This window comes from Apteryx mantelli, unplaced genomic scaffold (assembly GCF_036417845.1).
Source record: "Apteryx mantelli isolate bAptMan1 unplaced genomic scaffold, bAptMan1.hap1 HAP1_SCAFFOLD_33, whole genome shotgun sequence".
Lineage (NCBI taxonomy): Eukaryota > Metazoa > Chordata > Aves > Apterygiformes > Apterygidae > Apteryx > Apteryx mantelli.
The window spans coordinates 71,609-92,027 of NW_027118682.1; the positions used below are offsets into that span (position 1 = coordinate 71,609).

At 69.5% G+C, this 20,419-nt stretch overlaps 1 protein-coding gene across 1 annotated transcript in view; it reads right to left on the reverse strand.

Moving 5' to 3' along the window:
* Positions 1-20,419, reverse strand: part of PACS1 (phosphofurin acidic cluster sorting protein 1) — a 39,727-nt gene that overhangs the window by 6,337 nt on the left and 12,971 nt on the right. Inside the window, 11 exon segments of the mRNA XM_067317189.1 lie at positions 631-673; positions 1,217-1,242; positions 1,245-1,258; positions 3,936-4,038; positions 5,097-5,207; positions 6,473-6,627; positions 9,730-9,836; positions 9,929-10,033; positions 13,301-13,439; positions 15,534-15,634; positions 16,663-16,734. Coding sequence (XP_067173290.1) covers positions 631-673; positions 1,217-1,242; positions 1,245-1,258; positions 3,936-4,038; positions 5,097-5,207; positions 6,473-6,627; positions 9,730-9,836; positions 9,929-10,033; positions 13,301-13,439; positions 15,534-15,634; positions 16,663-16,734 — 976 coding nt within the window.

A 20,419-nucleotide genomic window follows, 5' to 3' on the forward strand; every position in this document is an offset into this window, starting at 1 on the left:
GGGTGTCACCGTGGGGATATGGACACCATGGGGAGGCAGCACCCTTGGGTGTCACCGTGGGGGATATGGACACCATGGGGAGGGAGCACCCTTGGGTGTCACCGTGGGGGATATGGACACCATGGGGAGGGAGCACCCTTGGGTGTCACCCTGGGGGATATGGACACCATGGGGAGGGAGCACCCTTGGGTGTCACCGTGGGGGATATGGACACCATGGGGAGGGAGCACCCTCGGGTGTCACCGTGGGGGATATGGACACCATGGGCAGGGAGCACCCTTGGGTGTCACCGTGGGGGGTATGGACACCATGGGGAGGGAGCACCCTTGGGTGTCACCGTGGGGGGTATGGGCACCATGGGGAGGGAGCACCCTTGGGTGCCACCATGGGGGATATGGACACCATGGGCAGGGAGCACCCTTGGGTGCCACCGTGGGGGGTATGGACACCATGGGGAGGGAGCACCCTCGGGTGTCACCGTGGGGAATATGGGCACCATGGAGAGGGAGCACCCTTGGGTGTCACCATGGGGGATATGGACACCGTGGGAGGGAGCGGCACCCTCGGGTGTCACCGTGGGGTGGGGACGGGCACCGTGGGGAGGGGGCGGCACCCTCAGGTGTCACCTACCTGCTGCCGGGGGAGGGTCCTCCACCAGCCCCACCTTCACCACCTGCCGTGAGGGCGCAGCTGCAGCGTCACCCCCGGCGTCACCCTGGGCCACCGCCACCCTGGGCCACCTCCCATGTCACCTCCAGCGTCACCCTGGGCCACCCGCCACCCTGGTGCCACGGCCTAGGGCCACCCCTGGTGTCACCCTGGGCCACCCTCAGTGTCACCCTGTGCCACCCCCTCCCTGGGCCACCTCCCTGGGCCACCCTCAGTGTCACCCTGGGCCACTCCATCCCTGGGCCACCTCCATGTCACCTCTAGTGTCACCCTGGGCCACCTGCCACCCTGGGCCACCTCCGATGTCACCTCCAGTGTCACCCTGTGCCACCCGCCACCCTGGTTCACCTCCGATGTCACCTCCAGTGTCACCCTGTGCCCAGGGCCGTGCCCGACGTCCCCCCCAATGTCACCTTGCGCCACCCTCCACCCCCCCCCGGTGCCACCCGCAGGTGCCACGGCTGGGTGTCCCCCTGCCGGGCACCCCCAAGGGCACCGGCCTTGGCGCCACCCCGTGTCACCCGCCGTCACCTGGTGTCACACTCACCCCCACGAAGGGCACAAACTTCTGTACGAGCCCTCGTCTTGGCTGCGGGAGAAGGACGCCGTGGTGGCCCCAGGCCGATGTCCCCATGCCGACGTCCCCATGCCACCACGCTCCCACGCCAGCGTCCCCGTGTCCCCATGACGTCCCCACGCCAACGTCCTCACGTCCCCACGCCAAGGTCCCATGCCGATGCCCCCGGCCCACACCGATGTCCCCATGCCCCCGCCAATGTCCCCATGCCAATGTCCCCATGCTGATGTCCCCATGCTGGTGTCCCATCCCCACGCCAACGTCCCCATGCCGATGCCCCTGTCCCACACTGATGTCCCCACCCAAGTCCCATGCCCCCACCGTCCCCATGCCAATGTCCCCATGCCCAAGCCAACGTCCCAATGTCCACGCCAGTGTCCCCATGCCAACGTCCCCACACCGACGTCCCCATCCCCACGCCAACGTCCCCACACTGATGTCCCCATGCTGATGTCCCCATGCCAACGCCCCCACACGCCCACGCCAACATCCCAATGCCCACGCCGATGTCCCCACACCGACGTCCCCACGCCAATGTCCCATGCCCACACCAATGTCCCCATCCTCATGCCAACGTCCCAATGCCACGCCAGTGTCCCCACGCCAATGTCCCCACACCGATGTCCCCACGCCCATGCCAACGTCCCCGTGTCCATGCCAATGTCCCAATGTCCACGCCAGCGTCCCCACACCAACGTCCCCACGCTGATGTCCCCACGCCAACGTCCCCATCCCCACGCCAATGTCCCCATGCCAATGTCCCCATGCCCACGACAATGTCCCCATCCTCATGCCAACGTCCCCATGCCCACGCCAACGTCCCAATGTCCACGCCAACGTCCCCATGCCCATGACAATGTCCCCATCCCCATGACAATGTCCCCATCCCCACGCCAGCGTCCCCACGCCAACGTCCCCACACCGACGTCCCCACGCCAATGTCCCCATGCCCACGCCAACGTCCCAATGCCCACGCCAGTGTCCCCATGTCAACGTCCCCAAGCCAATGTCCCCACGCCGACGTCCCCATCCCCACGCCGATGTCCCCACGCCAATGTCCCCACGCCAATGTCCCCATCCCCATGTCAACATCCCAATGCCCACGCCAGCGTCCCCACGCCAACGTCCCCACACCGATGTCCCCATGCCAACGTCCCCATCCCCACGCCAATGTCCCTATGCCAACGTTCCCACACCGATGTCCCCACGCCCACGTCCCCATGCCAACGTCCCCACACTGACATCCCCACGCCAACGTCCCCATCCCCACGCCAGTGTCCCCATGTCAACGTCCCCATCCCCACGCCAACGTCCCCACGTCAACGTTCCCACACCGCCGTCCCCAAGCCGACGTCCCTATCCCCATGCCAATGTCCCCACACCGACATCCCCACGCCAACGTCCCCACGCCCACGCCGACGTCCCCACGCCAACGTCCCCACATCGACGACCCCACGCCAATGTCCCCATCCCCCCACCAACATCCCCACACCAACGTCCCCATGTCAACATCCCCATGCCCATGCCAACGTCCCGTCAATGTCCCCACGCCGATGTCCCCACGCCAACATCCCCACACCCACGCCAACGTCCCCATGCCCACGCCAACGTCCCAATGCCCACGCCGACGTCCCCACGCCAACGTCCCCATGCCCACGCCAGCGTCCCCACGCCGATGTCCCCACGCCCACGCCAACATCCCAATGCCCACGCCAACGTCCCCACGCCAACGTCCCCATGCCGATGTCCCCATGCCGATGTCCCCACACCAATGTCCCCATGCCCACGCCAACGTCTCCATCCCCACGCCAACATCCCAATGCCCACGCCAGTGTCCCCATGCCAACGTCCCCACACCGATGTCCCCATGCCCACACCAACATCCCCATGCCCACGCCAACGTCTCCATCCCCATGCCAACATCCCAATGCCCACGCCAGTGTCCCCATGCCAACGTCCCCACACCGATGTCCCCATGCCCACACCAATGTCCCCATGCCCACGCCAACGTCTCCATCCCCATGCCAACATCCCAATGCCCACGCCAGTGTCCCCATGCCAACGTCCCCACACCGATGTCCCCATGCCCACACCAACGTCCCCATGCCCACGCCAACGTCTCCATCCCCATGCCAACATCCCAATGCCCAAGCCAGTGTCCCCATGCCAACGTCCCCATGCTGATGTCCCCATGCCCACGCCAACGTCCTCATGCCCACGCCAATGTCCCAATGCCCACGCCAACATCCCCACGCCAACGTCCCCACACTGATGTCCCCATGCCAACGTCCCCATCCCCATGCCAATATCCCAATGCCCACGCCAGTGTCCCCACGCCAACGTCCCCATGCCGATGTCCCCATCCCCACGCCAACATCCCAAAGCCCACGCCAACGTCCCCACACTGATATCCCCATGCCAACGACCCCATGCCCACGCCAATGTCCCAATGCCCACGCCAGCGTCCCCATGCCAACGTTCCCACGCCAATGTCCCCATGCCAACGTCCCGATGCCCACGCCAACATCCCCACACCAACGTCCCCACACTGATGTCCCCACACCAACGTCCCCACGCCAACGTCCCCACGCCCACGCCAACGTCCCCACACCGACGTCCCCACGCCGACGTCCCCACGCCAACGCCAATGTCCCCACGCCGACGTCCCCACGCCGACGTCCCCACTCACAACTTGTGCTTGCAGGTGAGCATGGCCTCGGCCACGGGCAGCTGGTGGGTGGCGCCGGCGCCCGCCACGTAGGCCATGATGCGTCCCACCACGTTGAAGGGCTCTGCGGGCGTCACGGCGGGTGGCAGCACCCACGGGGGGCGAGGGGGAGGCGTGTAGGTGCCCCGACGCCCACCCCTGGGTGCCCACCACCCGCCCCTAGGTGCCCACCCATGGCCACGTATTGCCAGGGCCCAGCCCTAGAATGGGCACCCATGGGTGCCCCCGCTGCTCCCGGGTGTTGGCCCAGAGATGCCCATCCCTGGGTGCTCCCATTCACCATGGGTGCCCACCCAAGGGTGCTCCAAGATGCCCAACTCTGGGTGCTCCCATTCACCATGGGTGCCCACCCAAGGGTGCTCCAAGATGCCCAACTCTGGGTGCTCCCATTCACCATGGGTGACCACCCAAGGGTGCTCCAAGATGCCCATCCCTGGGTGCTCCCATTCACCATGGGTGCCCACCCAAGGGTGCTCCAAGATGCCCATCCCTGGGTGCTCCCATTCACCGTGGGTGCCCACCCAAGGGTGCTCCAAGATGCCCATCCCTGGGTGCTCCCATTCACTGTGGGTGCCCACCCAAGGGTGCTCCAAGATGCCCATCCCTGGGTGCTCCCATTCACCATGGCACCCAGGTGCCCACCCAAGGGTGCTCCAAGATGCCCATCCCTGGGTGCTCCCATTCACCGTGGGCGCCCACCCAAGGGTGCTCCAAGATGCCCATCCCTGGGTGCTCCCATTCACCGTGGGTGCCCACCCAAGGGTGCTCCAAGGTGCCCATCCCTGGGTGCTCCCATTCACTGTGGGTGCCCACCCAAGGGTGCTCCAAGATGCCCATCCCTGGGTGCTCCCATTCACCATGGCACCCAGGTGCCCACCCAAGGGTGCTCCAAGATGCCCATCCCTGGGTGCTCCCATTCACCGTGGGCGCCCACCCAAGGGTGCTCCAAGATGCCCATCCCTGGGTGCTCCCATTCACCGTGGGTGCCCACCCAAGGGTGCTCCAAGGTGCCCATCCCTGGGTGCTCCCATTCACCGTGGGCGCCCACCCGAGGCGACCCACGACGCCCGTCCCCTGGGTGCTGCCGGGCGCAGCGGGTGCCCACCCCGGGGTGCCCCGTACCGGTGGCGGGCGCCTCGCTGCGCCCGAAGAGCTCGCGCCAGGCCGGGTCGAGGAAGGTGGCCCCGTAGCGCCCGTCCACCGAGGCCAGGTACTGGGCCACCGGGTGGGACCCTGTGGGTGGGTGGGGGTCAGGGTGGGGGTCAGGGTGGGCGTCAGTGGGCACTCGAAGCGCGTCGCCCCGCGTCACCCAGCGTCCGGTGTCCCCCTGATGCCCCGTGTGTCCCCCCGATGTCCCGTGTGTCCCTAATGTCCTGTGTCTCCGATGCTCCGTGTCCCCTCCATGTCCCATGTGTCCCCCTGATGTCCCATGTGTCCCCCAATGTCCTGTGTGTCCCCTGGTGTCCCGTGTCCCAATGTCCTATGTGTCTCTAATGTCCTGTGCCCCCCGATGTCCTGTGTGTCCCCCAATGTCCCGTGTGTCCCCTGATGTCCTGTGTCCCCCCGATGTCCTGTGTCCCCCCGATGTCCTGTGTGTCCCTAATGTCCTGTGTCCCCTGATGCTCCATGTGTCCCCTGATGTCCTGCACGTCCCCAATGCCCCGCGTGTCCCCGGTGTCCCCGTGGTGACGTACCCAGCGGCACGAGGAGGCAGCGCAGGCAGCTGAGCCACTTGGGGCTGCGGGCGCCCTGCGTGTCCCTGACGCCCTGCGTGTCCCCGATGCCCTACGTGTCCCCAACGCCTCGTGTGTCCCCGACGCCCCGCATGTCCCCAGTGTCCCCACAGTGACGTACCCAGCAGCACGAGGAGGCAGCGCAGGCAGCCGAGCCACTTGGGGCTGCGGGCGCCCTGCGCGTCCCTGACACCCTGTGTGTCCCCAATGCCCCACGTGACCCCAACACCCCACGTGTCCCCGACGCCCCACATGTCCCCAGTGTCCCCACAGTGACGTACCCAGCGGCATGAGGAGGCAGCGCAGGCAGCCGAGCCACTCGGGGCCACGGGCGCCCTGCGCATCCCCGACGCCCCGCATGTCCCCAACACCCCACATGTCCCTAACGCCCCGCTTGTCCCCGCGGTGTCCCTGGTGTCCCCACGGCAACGTACCCAGCAGCACAAGGAGGCAGCGCAGGCAGCCGAGCCACTCGGGGCCACGGGCGCCCTGCACGTCCCCGATGCCCCACCTGTCCCCAATGCCCCGCATGTCCTCGACACCCCGAGTGTCCCCGACGCCCCGCGTGTCCCCAACGCCCTGCGTGTCCCCGCGGTGTCCCCGCAGTGACGCACCCAGTGGCACGAGGAGGCAGCGCAGGCAGCCAAGCCACTCGGGGCCACGGGCACCCTGTGCATCCTCGATGCCCCGCGTGTCCCCAACGCCCCATGTGTCCCTGATACCCCGCGTCCCCACGGTGTCCCCGGTGTCCCCGCGGCGACGTACCCAGCGGCACGAGCAGGAAGCGCAGGTAGCCGAGCCACTCGGGGCCGCGGGCGCCCAACAGGCGGACGAAGCAGCGCAGCACGGCGCTGTGGTAGCTCTGGCCACCCACCGCCACCACCTTCACCGGCCGCGGCACCGCCGCGTTGCAGTTGCAGCTGGGGGTGCAGGGGTGGAGAGGGGGGACACCCGTGGGTGCCGCCGCGGGGGCACCCACGGGGCTCCCCGTGGGGTGCTGGGGGGGGGCGGCGGGGCACGGTGTGGGTGCCCTGGAAGGGTGACGGGGGCACCCATGGGGTGATGGGGTGCGTTGGGTTGGGCATGGGGCACCCATGGGGTGCTGGGCATGTTGGGTTGGGCATGGGGCACCCATGGGGTGCTGGGGCATGTTGGGTTGGGCGTGGGGCACCCATGGGGCACCCACAGGGTGCTGGGGCGTGTTGGGTTGGGCATGGGGCATCCACAGGGTGCTGGGGCATGTTGGGTTGGGCGTGGGGCACCCATGGGAGCTCCCACAGGGTGCTGGGGCATGTAGGGTTGGGCGTGGGGCACCCACAGGGTGCTGCAGCATGATGGGTTGGGTGTGGGGCACCCACGGGGCACCCACAGGGCGCTGGGGCATGTTGGGTTGGGTGTGGGACACCCATGGGGGCACCCACAGGGTGCTGGGGCATGTTGGGTTGGGCGTGGGGCACCCATGGGGTGCTGGGGAACATTGAGTTGGGTGTGGGGCACCCATGGGGGCTCCCATGGGGTGCTGAGGCATGTTAGGTTGGGCGTGGGGCACCCATGGGGTGCTGGGCATGTTGGGTTGGGCATGGGGCTCCCACAGGGTGCTGGGGCATGTTGGGTTGGGCGTGGGGCACCCATGGGGTGCTGGGGAACATTGAGTTGGGTGTGGGGCACCCATGGGGGCTCCCATGGGGTGCTGAGGCATGTTAGGTTGGGCGTGGGGCACCCATGGGGTGCTGGGCATGTTGGGTTGGGCGTGGGGCACCCATGGGGGCTCCCACAGGGTGCTGGGGCATGTTGGGTTGGGCGTGGGGCTCCCACAGGGTGCTGGGCATGTTGGGTTGGGCGTGGGGCACCCATGAGGGCACCTACAGGGTGCTGGGGCGTGTTGGGTTGGGCGTGGGGCACCCATGGGTGCCAGAGGCACCCCAAAGATGACATGGAGGGGACATGGGTGCCATGAGCACCCCAAGGACGGCACGGAGGGGACACAGGGACCACGGACACCCCAAAGATGGCACAGAGAAGAAGATGGGTGACACAAGCACCCCAAGGATGACACAGAGGGGACACGGGTGCCACAAGGATGACATGGAGGGGACACGGGTGCCACAAGGACGCCAAGGACACCATGGAGGGGACCTGGAGACCACGAGCACCCCAAAGATGACACAGAGGGGACATGGGTGCCACAAGGACCCTGAGGACACCATGGAGGGGACCTGGAGACCACGAGCACCCCAAGGATGACATGGAGGGGACAAGGGTGCCACAAGGATGACATGGAGGGAACAAGGGTGCCACAAGGACCCCAAGGACACCATGGAGGGGACCTGGAGACCACGAGCACCCCAAGGATGGCACAGAGGGGACACAGGGACCACAGACACCCCAAGGATGACATGGAGGGGACACGGGTGCCACAAGGACAGCACGGAGGGGACCTGGAAACCACGAGCACCCCAAGGACAACACGGAGGGGACCACAAACACCCCAAAGATGGCACCGAGAAGAACACGGGTGCCCGGGGCACCTCCAGGATGACATGGAGGGGACACGGGGACCACAGACACCCCGAAGATGGCACAGAGAAGAAGATGGGTGCCACAGGCACCCCAAGGATGACATTGAGGGGACACGGGTGCCACAAGGACGCCAAGGACACCATGGAGGGGACCTGGAGACCACGAGCACCCCAAGGATGACATGGAGGGGACATGGGTGCCACAAGGATGCCAAGGACACCATGGAGGGGACCTGGAGACCACGAGCACCCCAAGGACGACACGGAGGGGACATGGGTGTCACAAGGATGACATGGAGGGAACACGGGTGTCACAAGGACCCCAAGGACAGCATGGAGGGGACCTGGAGACCACGAGTACCCCAAGGATGACATGGAGGGGACATAGGTGCCACAAGGATGACATGGAGGGAACACGGGTGTCACAAGGACCCCAAGGACAGCATGGAGGGGACCTGGAGACCACGAGCACCCCAAGGACGACACGGAGGGGACACGGGTGCCACAAGGACCCCAAGGACACCATGGAGGGGACCTGGAGACCACGAGCACCCCAAGGATGACATGGAGGGGACACGGGTGCCACAAGGACGCCAAGGACACCATGGAGGGGACCTGGAGACCACGAGCACCCCAAGGATGACATGGAGGGGACATGGGTGCCACAAGGACCCCAAGGACGACATGGAGGGGACATGGGTGTCACAAGGATGACATGGAGGGAACACGGGTGCCACAAGGACCCCGAGGACACCACAGAGGGGACCTGGAGACCACGAGCACCCCAAGGACAGCACAGAGGGGACACAGGGACCACGGACACCCCAAAGATGGCACAGAGAAGAAGATGGGGGCCACAAGCACCCCAAGGATGACACGGAAGGGACATGGGTGTCACAAAGACCCTAAGGACACCATGGAGGGGACCTGGAGATCACGAGCACCCCAAGGATGACACAGAGGGGACACGGGTGCCACAAGGACCCCAAGGACACCATGGAGGGGACCTGGAGACCACGAGCACCCCAAGGACAGCACAGAGGGGACACAGGGACCCCAAGGACACCCTGAAGATGGCACAGAGAAGAAGATGGGGGCCACAGGCACCCCAAGGATGACACAGAGAGGACATGGGTGTCACAAGGATGACATGGAGGGAACATGGGTGCCACAAGGACCCCGAGGACACCATGGAGGGGACCTGGAGACCACGAGCACCCCAAGGACGACATGGAGGGGACACGGGGACCATGGACACCCCAAGGATGGCACAGAGAAGAAGATGGGTGCCACAGGCACCCCAAGGATGACATGGAGGGGACACGGGTGCCACAAGGACGCCAAGGACACCATGGAGAGCACCTGGAGACCACGAGCACCCCAAAGACGGCACCGAGAAGAACACGGGTGCCCGGGGCACCTCCAGGACGACACGGAGGGGACGCGGGGGGTGGGGGTGGTGTCCCCAGGAGGGCACGGAGGGGACGCGGCGGTGGCACTCACTAGCGCTGGATGCGGGTGAGGAGGGCCGAGAGCACGGCCTGGAGCTCCACGGCGGCCGCCGTGCCCACCAGCGGCTTCTTCTGCTCCTGCAGCAGCTCCGCCACGAACTGGGTGCCGGGCGGGGAGGTCAGCGGGTGCCGGCGGGTCCCCGCACGTCCCCCCCACTGTTGGTGGCACCCGTGGGTGCCCCGGCGCCTACCTGGCCCTGCCACTCGCCCGTGTGCACCAGGATGACGCTCTCGGGCAGCGCCGTCTCCGACACCAGGATCTGGTTGAGCTGGTCGTAGACCACCTTGCGCGGCACCTATGGGTGCCCCCGGCATCCTCAGCACCCGCTTGGGTGGGGGGGGGGGGCGAGGACACCCGGGAAGCTGGGGCTGGTGGCCCCCGGGGTGTCCCCAAGCTGTGGCCGCCCTGGTGTCCCCACCCTGGTGTCCATGATGGTGCCTGCTGCAGGGATGGGTGACACCCGGGGTGTCCCCAAGCTGCGCCCGCCCTGGTGTCCCCACCCCGGTGCCCATGAAAGCACCCGCTGCAGGGATGGGTGACACCCGGGGTGTCCCCAAGCTGTGGCCGCCCTGGTGTCCCCACCCCGGTGCCCATGAAAGCACCCGCTGCAAGGATGGGTGACACCTGGGGTGTCCCCAAGCTGTGGCCGCCCTGGTGTCCCCACCCCGGTGCCCACGATGGTGCCTGCTGCAGGGATGGGTGACACCTGGGGTGTCCCCCAAGCTGTGCCCACCCTGGTGTCCCCACGGTGGAACCCTGTGTCCCCAGGGTGTCCCCATCCCATGTCCCTGGGGTTCCCTGGGGTGTCCCCACCCCACGTCCCCGGGGCATCCCCAGGATGTCCCTGGGGTGTCCCTGGAGTGTCCCTGGGGTGTCTCCATCCCGTGTCCCCAGGGCATCCTCAGGGTGTCCCCAGGGTGTCCCTGTGCCCATGTCCCCAGGGTGTCCCCGGGGTGTCCTCAGGGTGTCCCTAGGGTATCCCTGTGCCTGTGTCCCTGGGGTGTCCCCATCCCACGTCCCCAGGGTGTCCTCAGGGTGTCCCCATCCCATGTCCCTGGGGTGTCCTCGGGGTGTCCCCAGGGTGTCCGTGTGCCCGTGCCCCTGGGGTGTCCCCAGAACATCCCCAGAGTGTCCCTGGGGTGTCTCCATCCCGTGTCCCCGGGGTGTCCCCAGGCTGTTCCCATCCCATGTCCCTGGGGTGTCCCCAGAATATCCCCAGAGTGTCCCTGGGGTGTCCCCATCCCACGTCCCTGAGATGTCCCTGGGGTGTCCCTGTGTCCGTGTCCCCAGGGTGTCCCCATCCCATGTCCCTGGGGTGTCCTCGGGGTGTCCCCAGGGTGTCCGTGTGCCCGTGTCCCTGGGGTGTCCCCAGAATATCCCCAGAACGTCCCCGGAGTGTCCCTGGGGTGTCTCCATCCCATGTCCCTGGGATGTCCCTGGAGTGTCCCTGTCCCTGGGGTGTCCCCGGGGTGTCCCCATCCCACATCCCCGGGGTGTCCTCGGGGTGTCCCTGTGCCCGTGTCCCTGGAGTGTCCCTGGGGTGTCCCCATCCCGTGTCCCCGGGGTGTCCCTGGGGTGTCCCCATCCCACGTCCCTGGGACATCCTCAGGGTGTCCCTGGGGTGTCCCCAGGGTGTCCCTGGAGTGTCCCCATCGCCAGAGTGTCCCTGGGGTGTCCCCATCCCACGTCCCCGGGACGTCCTCAGGGTGTCCCTGGGGTGTCCCCGGGGTGTCTCCATCCCGTGTCCCCAGGGTGTCCCTGTGCCCGTGTCCCTGGGGTGTCCCCGGGGTGTCCCCATCCCATGTCCCTGAGGTGTCCCCATCCCACGTCCCCGGGGCGTCCTCGGGGTGTCCCTGTGCCCGTGTCCCTGGAGTGTCCCTGGGGTGTCCCCATCCCGTGTCCCCGGGGTGTCCCTGGGGTGTCCCCATCCCACGTCCCTGGGACGTCCTCAGGGTGTCCCTGGGGTGTCCCCGGGGTGTCCCCAGGGTGTCCCTGTGCCCGTGCCCCCGGGGTGTCCCCAGGGTGTCCCTGGAGTGTCCCCATCGCCAGAGTGTCCCTGGGGTGTCCCCATCCCACGTCCCCGGGGCGTCCTCGGGGTGTCCCTGTGCCCGTGTCCCTGGAGTGTCCCTGGGGTGTCCCCATCCCGTGTCCCCGGGGTGTCCCTGGGGTGTCCCCATCCCACGTCCCCGGGGCACCCTCAGGGTGTCCCTGGGGTGTCCCCGGGGTGTCCCCAGGGTGTCCCTGGAGTGTCCCCATCGCCAGAGTGTCCCTGGGGTGTCCCCATCCCGTGTCCCCGGGGTGTCCCCGGGGTGTCCCCATCCCACGTCCCCGGGGCACCCTCAGGGTGTCCCTGGGGTGTCCCCGGGGTGTCCCCAGGGTGTCCCTGAAGTGTCCCCATCGCCAGAGTGTCCCTGGGGTGTCCCCATCCCACATCCCCGGGGTGTCCCCGGGGTGTCCCCATCCCACGTCCCCGGGGCACCCTCAGGGTGTCCCTGGGGTGTCCCCGGGGTGTCCCCAGGGTGTCCCTGTGCCCGTGCCCCCGGGGTGTCCCCAGGGTGTCCCTGGAGTGTCCCCATCGCCAGAGTGTCCCCAGGGCGTCCCCATCCCGTGTCCCCGGGGTGTTCCTGGGGTGTCCCCATCCCACACCCATGGGCACCCTCAGGGTGTCCCTGGGGTGTCCCCGGGGTGTCCCCAGGGTGTCCCTGGAGTGTCCCCATCGCCAGAGTGTCCCTGGGGTGTCCCCATCCCGTGTCCCCGGGGTGTTCCTGGGGTGTCCCCATCCCACGTCCCCGGGGCACCCTCAGGGTGTCCCTGGGGTGTCCCTGGGGTGTCCCCGGGGTGTCCCTGTGCCCGTGTCCCCGGGGTGTCCCCAGGGTGTCCCTGGAGTGTCCCCATCGCCAGAGTGTCCCTGGGGTGTCCCCATCCCACGTCCCCGGGGTGTCCCTGGGGTGTCCCCGGGGTGTCCCCGGGGTGTCCCTGTGCCCGTGTCCCCGGGGTGTCCCCAGGGTGTCCCTGGAGTGTCCCCATCGCCAGAGTGTCCCTGGGGTGTCCCCATCCCACGTCCCCGGGACGTCCTCGGGGTGTCCCTGTGCCCGTGTCCCTGGAGTGTCCCTGGGGTGTCCCCATCCCGTGTCCCCGGGGTGTCCCCGGGGTGTCCCCATCCCACGTCCCCGGGGCGTCCTCGGGGTGTCCCTGTGCCCGTGTCCCTGGAGTGTCCCTGGGGTGTCCCCATCCCGTGTCCCCGGGGTGTCCCCGGGGTGTCCCCATCCCACGTCCCTGGGGCGCCCTCAGGGTGTCCCTGGGGTGTCCCTGGGGTGTCCCCAGGGTGTCCCTGGAGTGTCCCCATCGCCAGAGTGTCCCCGGGGTGTCCCCATCCCGTGTCCCCGGGGTGTCCCTGGGGTGTCCCCATCCCATGTCCCCGGGGCACCCTCAGGGTGTCCCCGGGGTGTCCCCAGGGTGTCCCTGGAGTGTCCCCATCGCCAGAGTGTCCCTGGGGTGTCCCCATCCCGTGTCCCCGGGGTGTCCCCGGGGTGTCCCCCCGCGCGGTGTCCCCGCGCCGCACCTGGGTGCCGAGGGCCAGGTCGGGCGAGCGCTCGCTGTCGGAGCTGTTGGCGCGCTCGCCGGGCGCCCTGGGGTGCTGCCGCTCGCGCAGCGGGGTGCCCCGGCGGGGACGCGGCGTGGCGGGACCCCCCTCCGCCTTGCTGCGGGTGCCGGGTGACGCGCTGGCACCCGGCCTCCCCGGGGACCCCCCCACCCCACCCCAACCCCGGCACCCTGATCCCCCCCCTCCCAGAGGGACCCGGCACCCGAGGCACCCGGCACCCAAGGGACCCGGCACCCTGATCCCCCCTCCCAGAGGGACCCAGCACCCCGAGGCACCCGGCACCCGAGGGACCCAGCACCCGAGGGACCTGGCACCCCGAGGCACCCGGCACCCTGATCCCCCCCCTCCCAGAGGGACCCGGCACCCGAGGCACCCGGCACCCGAGGGACCCGGCACCCTGATCCCCCCTCCCAGAGGGACCCGGCACCCAAGGCACCCGGCACCCAAGGGACCCGGCACCCTGAGGGACCCGGCACCCTGATCCCCCCCCTCCCAGAGGGACCCGGCACCCTGACCCCCACCCCAGAGGGACCCAGCACCCCGAGGGACCTGGCACCCTGATCCCCCCCCTCCCAGAGGGACCCGGCACCCGAGGCACCCGGCACCCGAGGGACCCAGCACCCGAGGGACCCAGCACCCGAGGGACCCGGCACCCGAGGGACCCGGCACCCTGAGGGACCCGGCACCCTGATCCCCCCCCTCCCAGAGGGACCCGGCACCCGAGGGACCCGGCACCCTGATCCCCCCTCCCAGAGGGACCCGGCACCCGAGGCACCCGGCACCCGAGGGACCCAGCACCCTGAGGGACCCGGCACCCTGATCCCCCCCCTCCCAGAGGGACCCAGCACCCGAGGGACCCGGCACCCTGATCCCCCCCCTCCCAGAGGGACCCGGCACCCGAGGGACCCAGCACCCGAGGGACCCAGCACCCTGAGGCACCCGTCACCCTGATCCCCCCTCCCAGAGGGACCCAGCACCCGAGGGACCCGGCACCTGAGGGACCCAGCACCCTGAGGGACCCGGCACCCTGATCCCCCCCCTCCCAGAGGGACCCGGCACCCGAGGCACCCGGCACCCGAGGCACCCGGCACCCTGATCCCCCCCCTCCCAGAGGGACCCAGCACCCGAGGCACCCGGCACCCGAGGGACCCGGCACCCTGAGGGACCCGGCACCCTGATCCCCCCCTCCCAGAGGGACCCGGCACCCCGAGGGACCCGGCACCCTGATCCCCCCTCCCAGAGGGACCCGGCACCCGAGGCACCCGGCACCCGAGGGACCCAGCACCCTGAGGGACCCGGCACCCTGATCCCCCCTCCCAGAGGGACCCGGCACCCCGAGGGACCCCCCCCACCCCTGAGGCACCTGGCACCCAAGGGACCCGGCACCCTGATCCCCCCCCCATCACCCTGACCACCCCGAGGGACCCGGCACCCTGACCCCCCCCCCCAGCACCCTGACTCCCACCCCCAAGGGACCTGGCACCCCGAGGCACCCAGCACCCTGACCCCTCCCAGCACCCTGACCCCTCCCTCCAGAGGGACCCGGCACCCTGACCCCCCCCAAGGGACCCAGCACCCCAAGGCACCCGGCACCCCGATCCCCCCCCCAGCACCCTGACCCCCCCGAGGGACATGGCACCCTGAGGGACCCAGCACCCTGATCCCCACTCCCAAGAGGGACCCGGCACCCCGAGGGACCCCCCACCCCGGCACCCCCCCGAGGGACCTGGCACCCCGACTCCCCCCTGACCCCCCCCCCGAGAGACCCAGCACCCCAATCCCCCACCCCAGCACCCCAACACCCCCGAGAGACCCAGCACCCTGACCTCCCACTGCAGCACCCCGACACCCCCTCCCCCGAGGGACCTGGCACCCCGAGGCACCCGGCACCCTGACCCCCCCCCCCCAAAAGGGACCCGGCACCCCAACCCTCCACCCTGGCACCCTGATCCCCCACCCCAGCACCCTGACCCCCCCCGAGGGACCCGGCACCCCAAGGCACCCGGCACCCTGACCCCCACCCCAGCACCCTGACCCCCCCCAAAAGGGACCCAGCACCCCGTTCCCCCACCCTGACCCCCCAAATCCCCCCGGATCCCCCAAATCCCTCCCCTGGGACCCCAATGTCCCCCCACCCCGGCACCCCAACCCCCACCCCGGCACCCAACCCCCACCCAAGGGTGCCCCCCACCTGGGCGACGCCAGCTCCCCTTTGCTGTTCTTCAGGGGGGTGCGGAGCTTTTCGGGGGCCCCCGCGGGCTCCGGCGGGGGGTCGGGGTCCCCCCCCCCATCCTGCGTGGGGTGCTGTCAGTGGGTGGGGGTCCCCCAAAACCAGGGGGCACCCTAGAATTGGGGGTGGAAGGGTGCTGGGGGCACCCTAATATTGGGTGGGGGGGTGGGGGCACCCTAATTTTGGGGGTGAAGGGAGCTGGGGGCACCCTAATGTTGGGTGGGGGGTGGGGGCACCCCGATATGGGGGGTGAAGGGTGCTGGGGGCACCCTAATGTTGGGTGGGGGGTGGGAGCACCCCGATATGGGGGGTGAAGGGAGCCGGGGGCACCCTAATGTTGGGTGGGGGGGTGGGAGCACCCCGATATCGGGGGGGTGAAGGGTGCTGGGGGCACCCTAATGTTGGGTGGGGGGGTGGGGGCACCCCGATATGGGGGGTGAAGGGAGCTGGGGGCACCCTAATGTTGGGTGGGGGGTGGGGGACCCTAATTTTGGGGGTGAAGGGAGCTGGGGGCACCCTAATGTTAGGTGGGGGGGTGGGGGCACCCCGATATGGGGGGTGAAGGGAGCTGGGGGCACCCTAATGTTGGGTGGGGGGGTGGGGGCACCCCGATATGGGGGGTGAAGGGAGCCGGGGGCACCCTAATGTTGGGTGGGGGGGTGGGGGCACCCCGATATCGGGGGTGAAGGGAGCCGGGGGCACCCTAATGTTGGGTGGGGGGTGGGGGCACCCCGATATCGGGGGTGAAGGGAGCCGGGGGCACCCTAATGTTGGGTGGGGGGGTGGGGGCACCCCGATATGGGGGGTGAAGGGTGCTGGGGGCACCCTAATGTTGGGTGGGGGGTGGGGGCACCCCGATATGGGGGGTGAAGGGAGCTGGGGGCACCCTAATGTTGGGTGGGGGGTGGGGGCACCCCGATATCGGGGGTGAAGGGAGCTGGGGGCACCCAAATGTGGGGGGTTTGGGGCACCCTAATTTTGGGGGTGAAGGGAGCTATGGGCACCCTAATTTGGGGGGGGTCCGGGGCACCCCGATATGGGGGCACCCATGGGTGGGGGGCCAGGGGCAGGATTTGGGGGGGCCCCTCACCGGCACCTCGGCGTCCTGGCCGCCGTCCTCGGGGGGTCTCCGGGCGCCCTTGCACCCAGCACCCACCTCGGCCTGTCGCGGGGGGGGACGGGGGGGGTCACGGCTGGGTCCTGGGACCCCCCCCAAAACCCCCCCCCACCCCCAGAGCACCCAGAGCCCCCCCCAGCACCCATCCCTGCGCCACCCAGCACCCCCCCAGCACCCCCCCCCGGTCCTCCCAAAGCACCCAGCACCCACCCCGGTGCCCCCAGAGCACCCAGAACCCCCCAGCACCCATCCCAGAGCACCCAGAACCCCCCCAGCACCCACCCCGGTGCACCCAGAGCACCCAGAACCCCCCCAGCACCCATCCCAGTGCACCCAGAGCACCCAGAACCCCCCCCAGCACCCACCCTGGTGCACCCAGAACCCCCCCAGCACCCACCCCAGTGCACCCAGAGCACCCAGAACCCCCCAGCACCCACCCCGGTGACCCCAGAGCACCCAGAACCCCCCAGCACCCATCCCGGTGCCCCCCAGAGCACCCAGAACCACCCCCAGCACCCATCCCAGTGACCCCAGAGCACCCAGAACCCCCCAGCACCCACCCCGGTGACCCCAGAGCACCCAGAACCCCCCCAGCACCCATCCCAGAGCACCCAGAGCACCCAGAACCCCCCCCAGCACCCACTCCAGTGCCCCCCAGAGCACCCAGAACCCCCCAGCACCCATCCCGGTACCCCCAGAGCACCCAGAGCCCCCCCAGCACCCATCCCAGTGCACCCAGAACCCTCCCAGCACCCATCCCAGTGCACCCAGAGCACCCAGAACCCCCCCAGCACCCATCCCGGTACCCCCAGAGCACCCAGAGCCCCCCCAGCACCCATCCCAGTGCACCCAGAACCCTCCCAGCACCCATCCCAGTGCACCCAGAGCACCCAGAACCCCCCCAGCACCCATCCCAGTGCCCCCAGAGCACCCAGAACCCCCCCAGCACCCATCCCAGTGCCCCCCAGAGCACCCAGAACCCTCCCAGCACCCATCTCGGTGCACCCAGAGCACCCAGAACCCCCCCAGCACCCATCCCAGTGCACCCAGAGCACCCAGAACCCCCCCAGCACCCATCCCAGTGCACCCAGAGCACCCAGAACCCCCCCAGCACCCATCTCGGTGCACCCAGAGCACCCAGAACCCCCCAGCACCCATCCCAGAGCACCCAGAGCACCCAGAACCCCCCCAGCACCCATCCCGGTGCCCCAGTGCACCCAGAACCCCCCCCAGCACCCACTCCAGTGCCCCCCAGAGCACCCAGAACCCCCCAGCACCCATCCCGGTGCCCCCCAGAGCACCCAGAACCCCCCCAGCACCCATCCCAGTGCCCCAGTGCACCCAGAACCCCCCCCAGCACCCACTCCAGTGCCCCCCAGAGCACCCAGAACCCCCCAGCACCCATCCCGGTGACCCCCAGAGCACCCAGAACCCTCCCAGCACCCACCCCAGTGCCCCCAGAGCACCCAGAACCCCCCAGCACCCATCCCGGTGACCCCCAGAGCACCCAGAACCCCCCCAGCACCCATCCCAGAGCACCCAGAGCACCCAGAACCCCCCCAGCACCCATCCCAGTGCACCCAGAGCACCCAGAACCCCCCCAGCACCCATCCCAGTGCACCCAGAGCACCCAGAACCCCCCCAGCACCCATCCCGGTGCACCCAGAGCACCCAGCACCCCCCCAGCACCCATCCCAGAGCACCCAGAGCACCCAGCACCCCCCAGCACCCATCCCGGTGCCCCCAGAGCACCCAGAACCCTCCCAGCACCCACCCCGGTGACCCCAGAGCACCCAGAAACCCCCAGCACCCATCCCGGTGACCCCAGAGCACCCAGAACCCCCCCAGCACCCATCCCAGTACCCCCAGAGCACCCTGAGCCCCCCCAGCACCCATCCCAGTGCCCCCAGAGCACCCAGAACCCCCCCAGCACCCATCCCAGTGCACCCAGAGCACCCAGAACCCCCCCAGCACCCACCCCGGTGCCCCCAGAGCACCCAGAACCCCCCCAGCACCCATCCCAGTGCCCCAGAACCACCCAGCACCCATCCCTGCGCCACCCAGCACCCCCCCAGCACCCCCCCCGGTCCTCCCAAAGCACCCAGCACCCACCCCGGTGCCCCCAGAGCACCCAGAACCCCCCAGCACCCACCCCGGTGCACCCAGAGCACCCAGAACCCCCCCAGCACCCATCCCAGTGCACCCAGAGCACCCAGAACCCCCCCAGCACCCACCCCAGAGCAACCAGCACCCCCCCAGCACCCACCCCAGAGCACCCAGAACCCCCCCAGCACCCACCCCAGTGCACCCAGAGCACCCAGAACCCCCCCAGCACCCATCCCAGTGCCCCCCAGAGCACCCAGAACCACCCCCAGCACCCACCCCGGTGCCCCCAGAGCACCCAGAACCCCCCCAGCACCCATCCCGGTGCCCCCAGAGCACCCAGAACCCCCCCAGCACCCACCCCGGTGCCCCCAGAGCACCCAGAACCCCCCCAGCACCCACCCCAGAGCACCCAGAACCCCCCCAGCACCCATCCCGGTGCACCCAGAGCACCCAGAACCCCCCCAGCACCCACCCCAGCGCACCCAGAACCCCCCCAGCACCCATCCCAGTGCACCCAGAGCACCCAGCACCCCCCCAGCACCCATCCCGGTGCCCCCAGAGCACCCAGAACCCCCCCAGCACCCATCCCAGTGCACCCAGAGCACCCAGAACCCCCCCAGCACCCACCCCAGTGCACCCAGAACCCCCCCAGCACCCATCCCGGTGCCCCCAGAGCACCCAGCACCCATCCCGGTGCACCCAGAGCACCCAGAGCCCCCCCAGCACCCATCCCGGTGCCCCCAGAGCACCCAGAACCCCCCCCAGCACCCATCCCAGTGCACCCAGAACCCCCCCAGCACCCACCCCAGAGCACCCAGAACCCCCCCAGCACCCATCCCGGTGCCCCCCAGAGCACCCAGCACCCCCCCAGCACCCACCCCAGAGCACCCAGAACCCCCCCAGCACCCATCTCGGTGCCCCCCAGAGCACCCAGAACCCACCCAGCACCCATCTCGGTGCCCCCAGAGCACCCAGCACCCACTCCAGTGCCCCCCAGAGCACCCAGAACCCCCCCAGCACCCACCCCAGTGCACCCAGAACCCCCCCAGCACCCATCCCGGTGCCCCCAGAGCACCCAGAACCCCCCCAGCACCCATCCCTGCGCCACCCAGTGCCCCAGAACCACCCAGCACCCATCCCAGTGCACCCAGAACCCCCCCAGCACCCATCCCTGCGCCACCCAGCACCCCCCCAGCACCCCCCCCGGTCCTCCCAAAGCACCCAGCACCCACCCCGGTGCCCCCAGAGCACCCAGAACCCCCCAGCACCCACCCCGGTGCACCCAGAGCACCCAGAACCCCCCCAGCACCCATCCCAGTGCACCCAGAGCACCCAGAACCCCCCCAGCACCCATCCCAGTGCACCCAGAGCACCCAGAACCCCCCCAGCACCCACCCCAGAGCAACCAGCACCCCCCCAGCACCCACCCCAGAGCACCCAGAACCCCCCCAGCACCCACCCCAGTGCACCCAGAGCACCCAGAACCCCCCCAGCACCCATCCCGGTGCCCCCAGAGCACCCAGAACCCCCCCAGCACCCACCCCAGAGCACCCAGAACCCCCCCAGCACCCATCCCGGTGCCCCCAGAGCACCCAGCACCCATCCCGGTGCACCCAGAGCACCC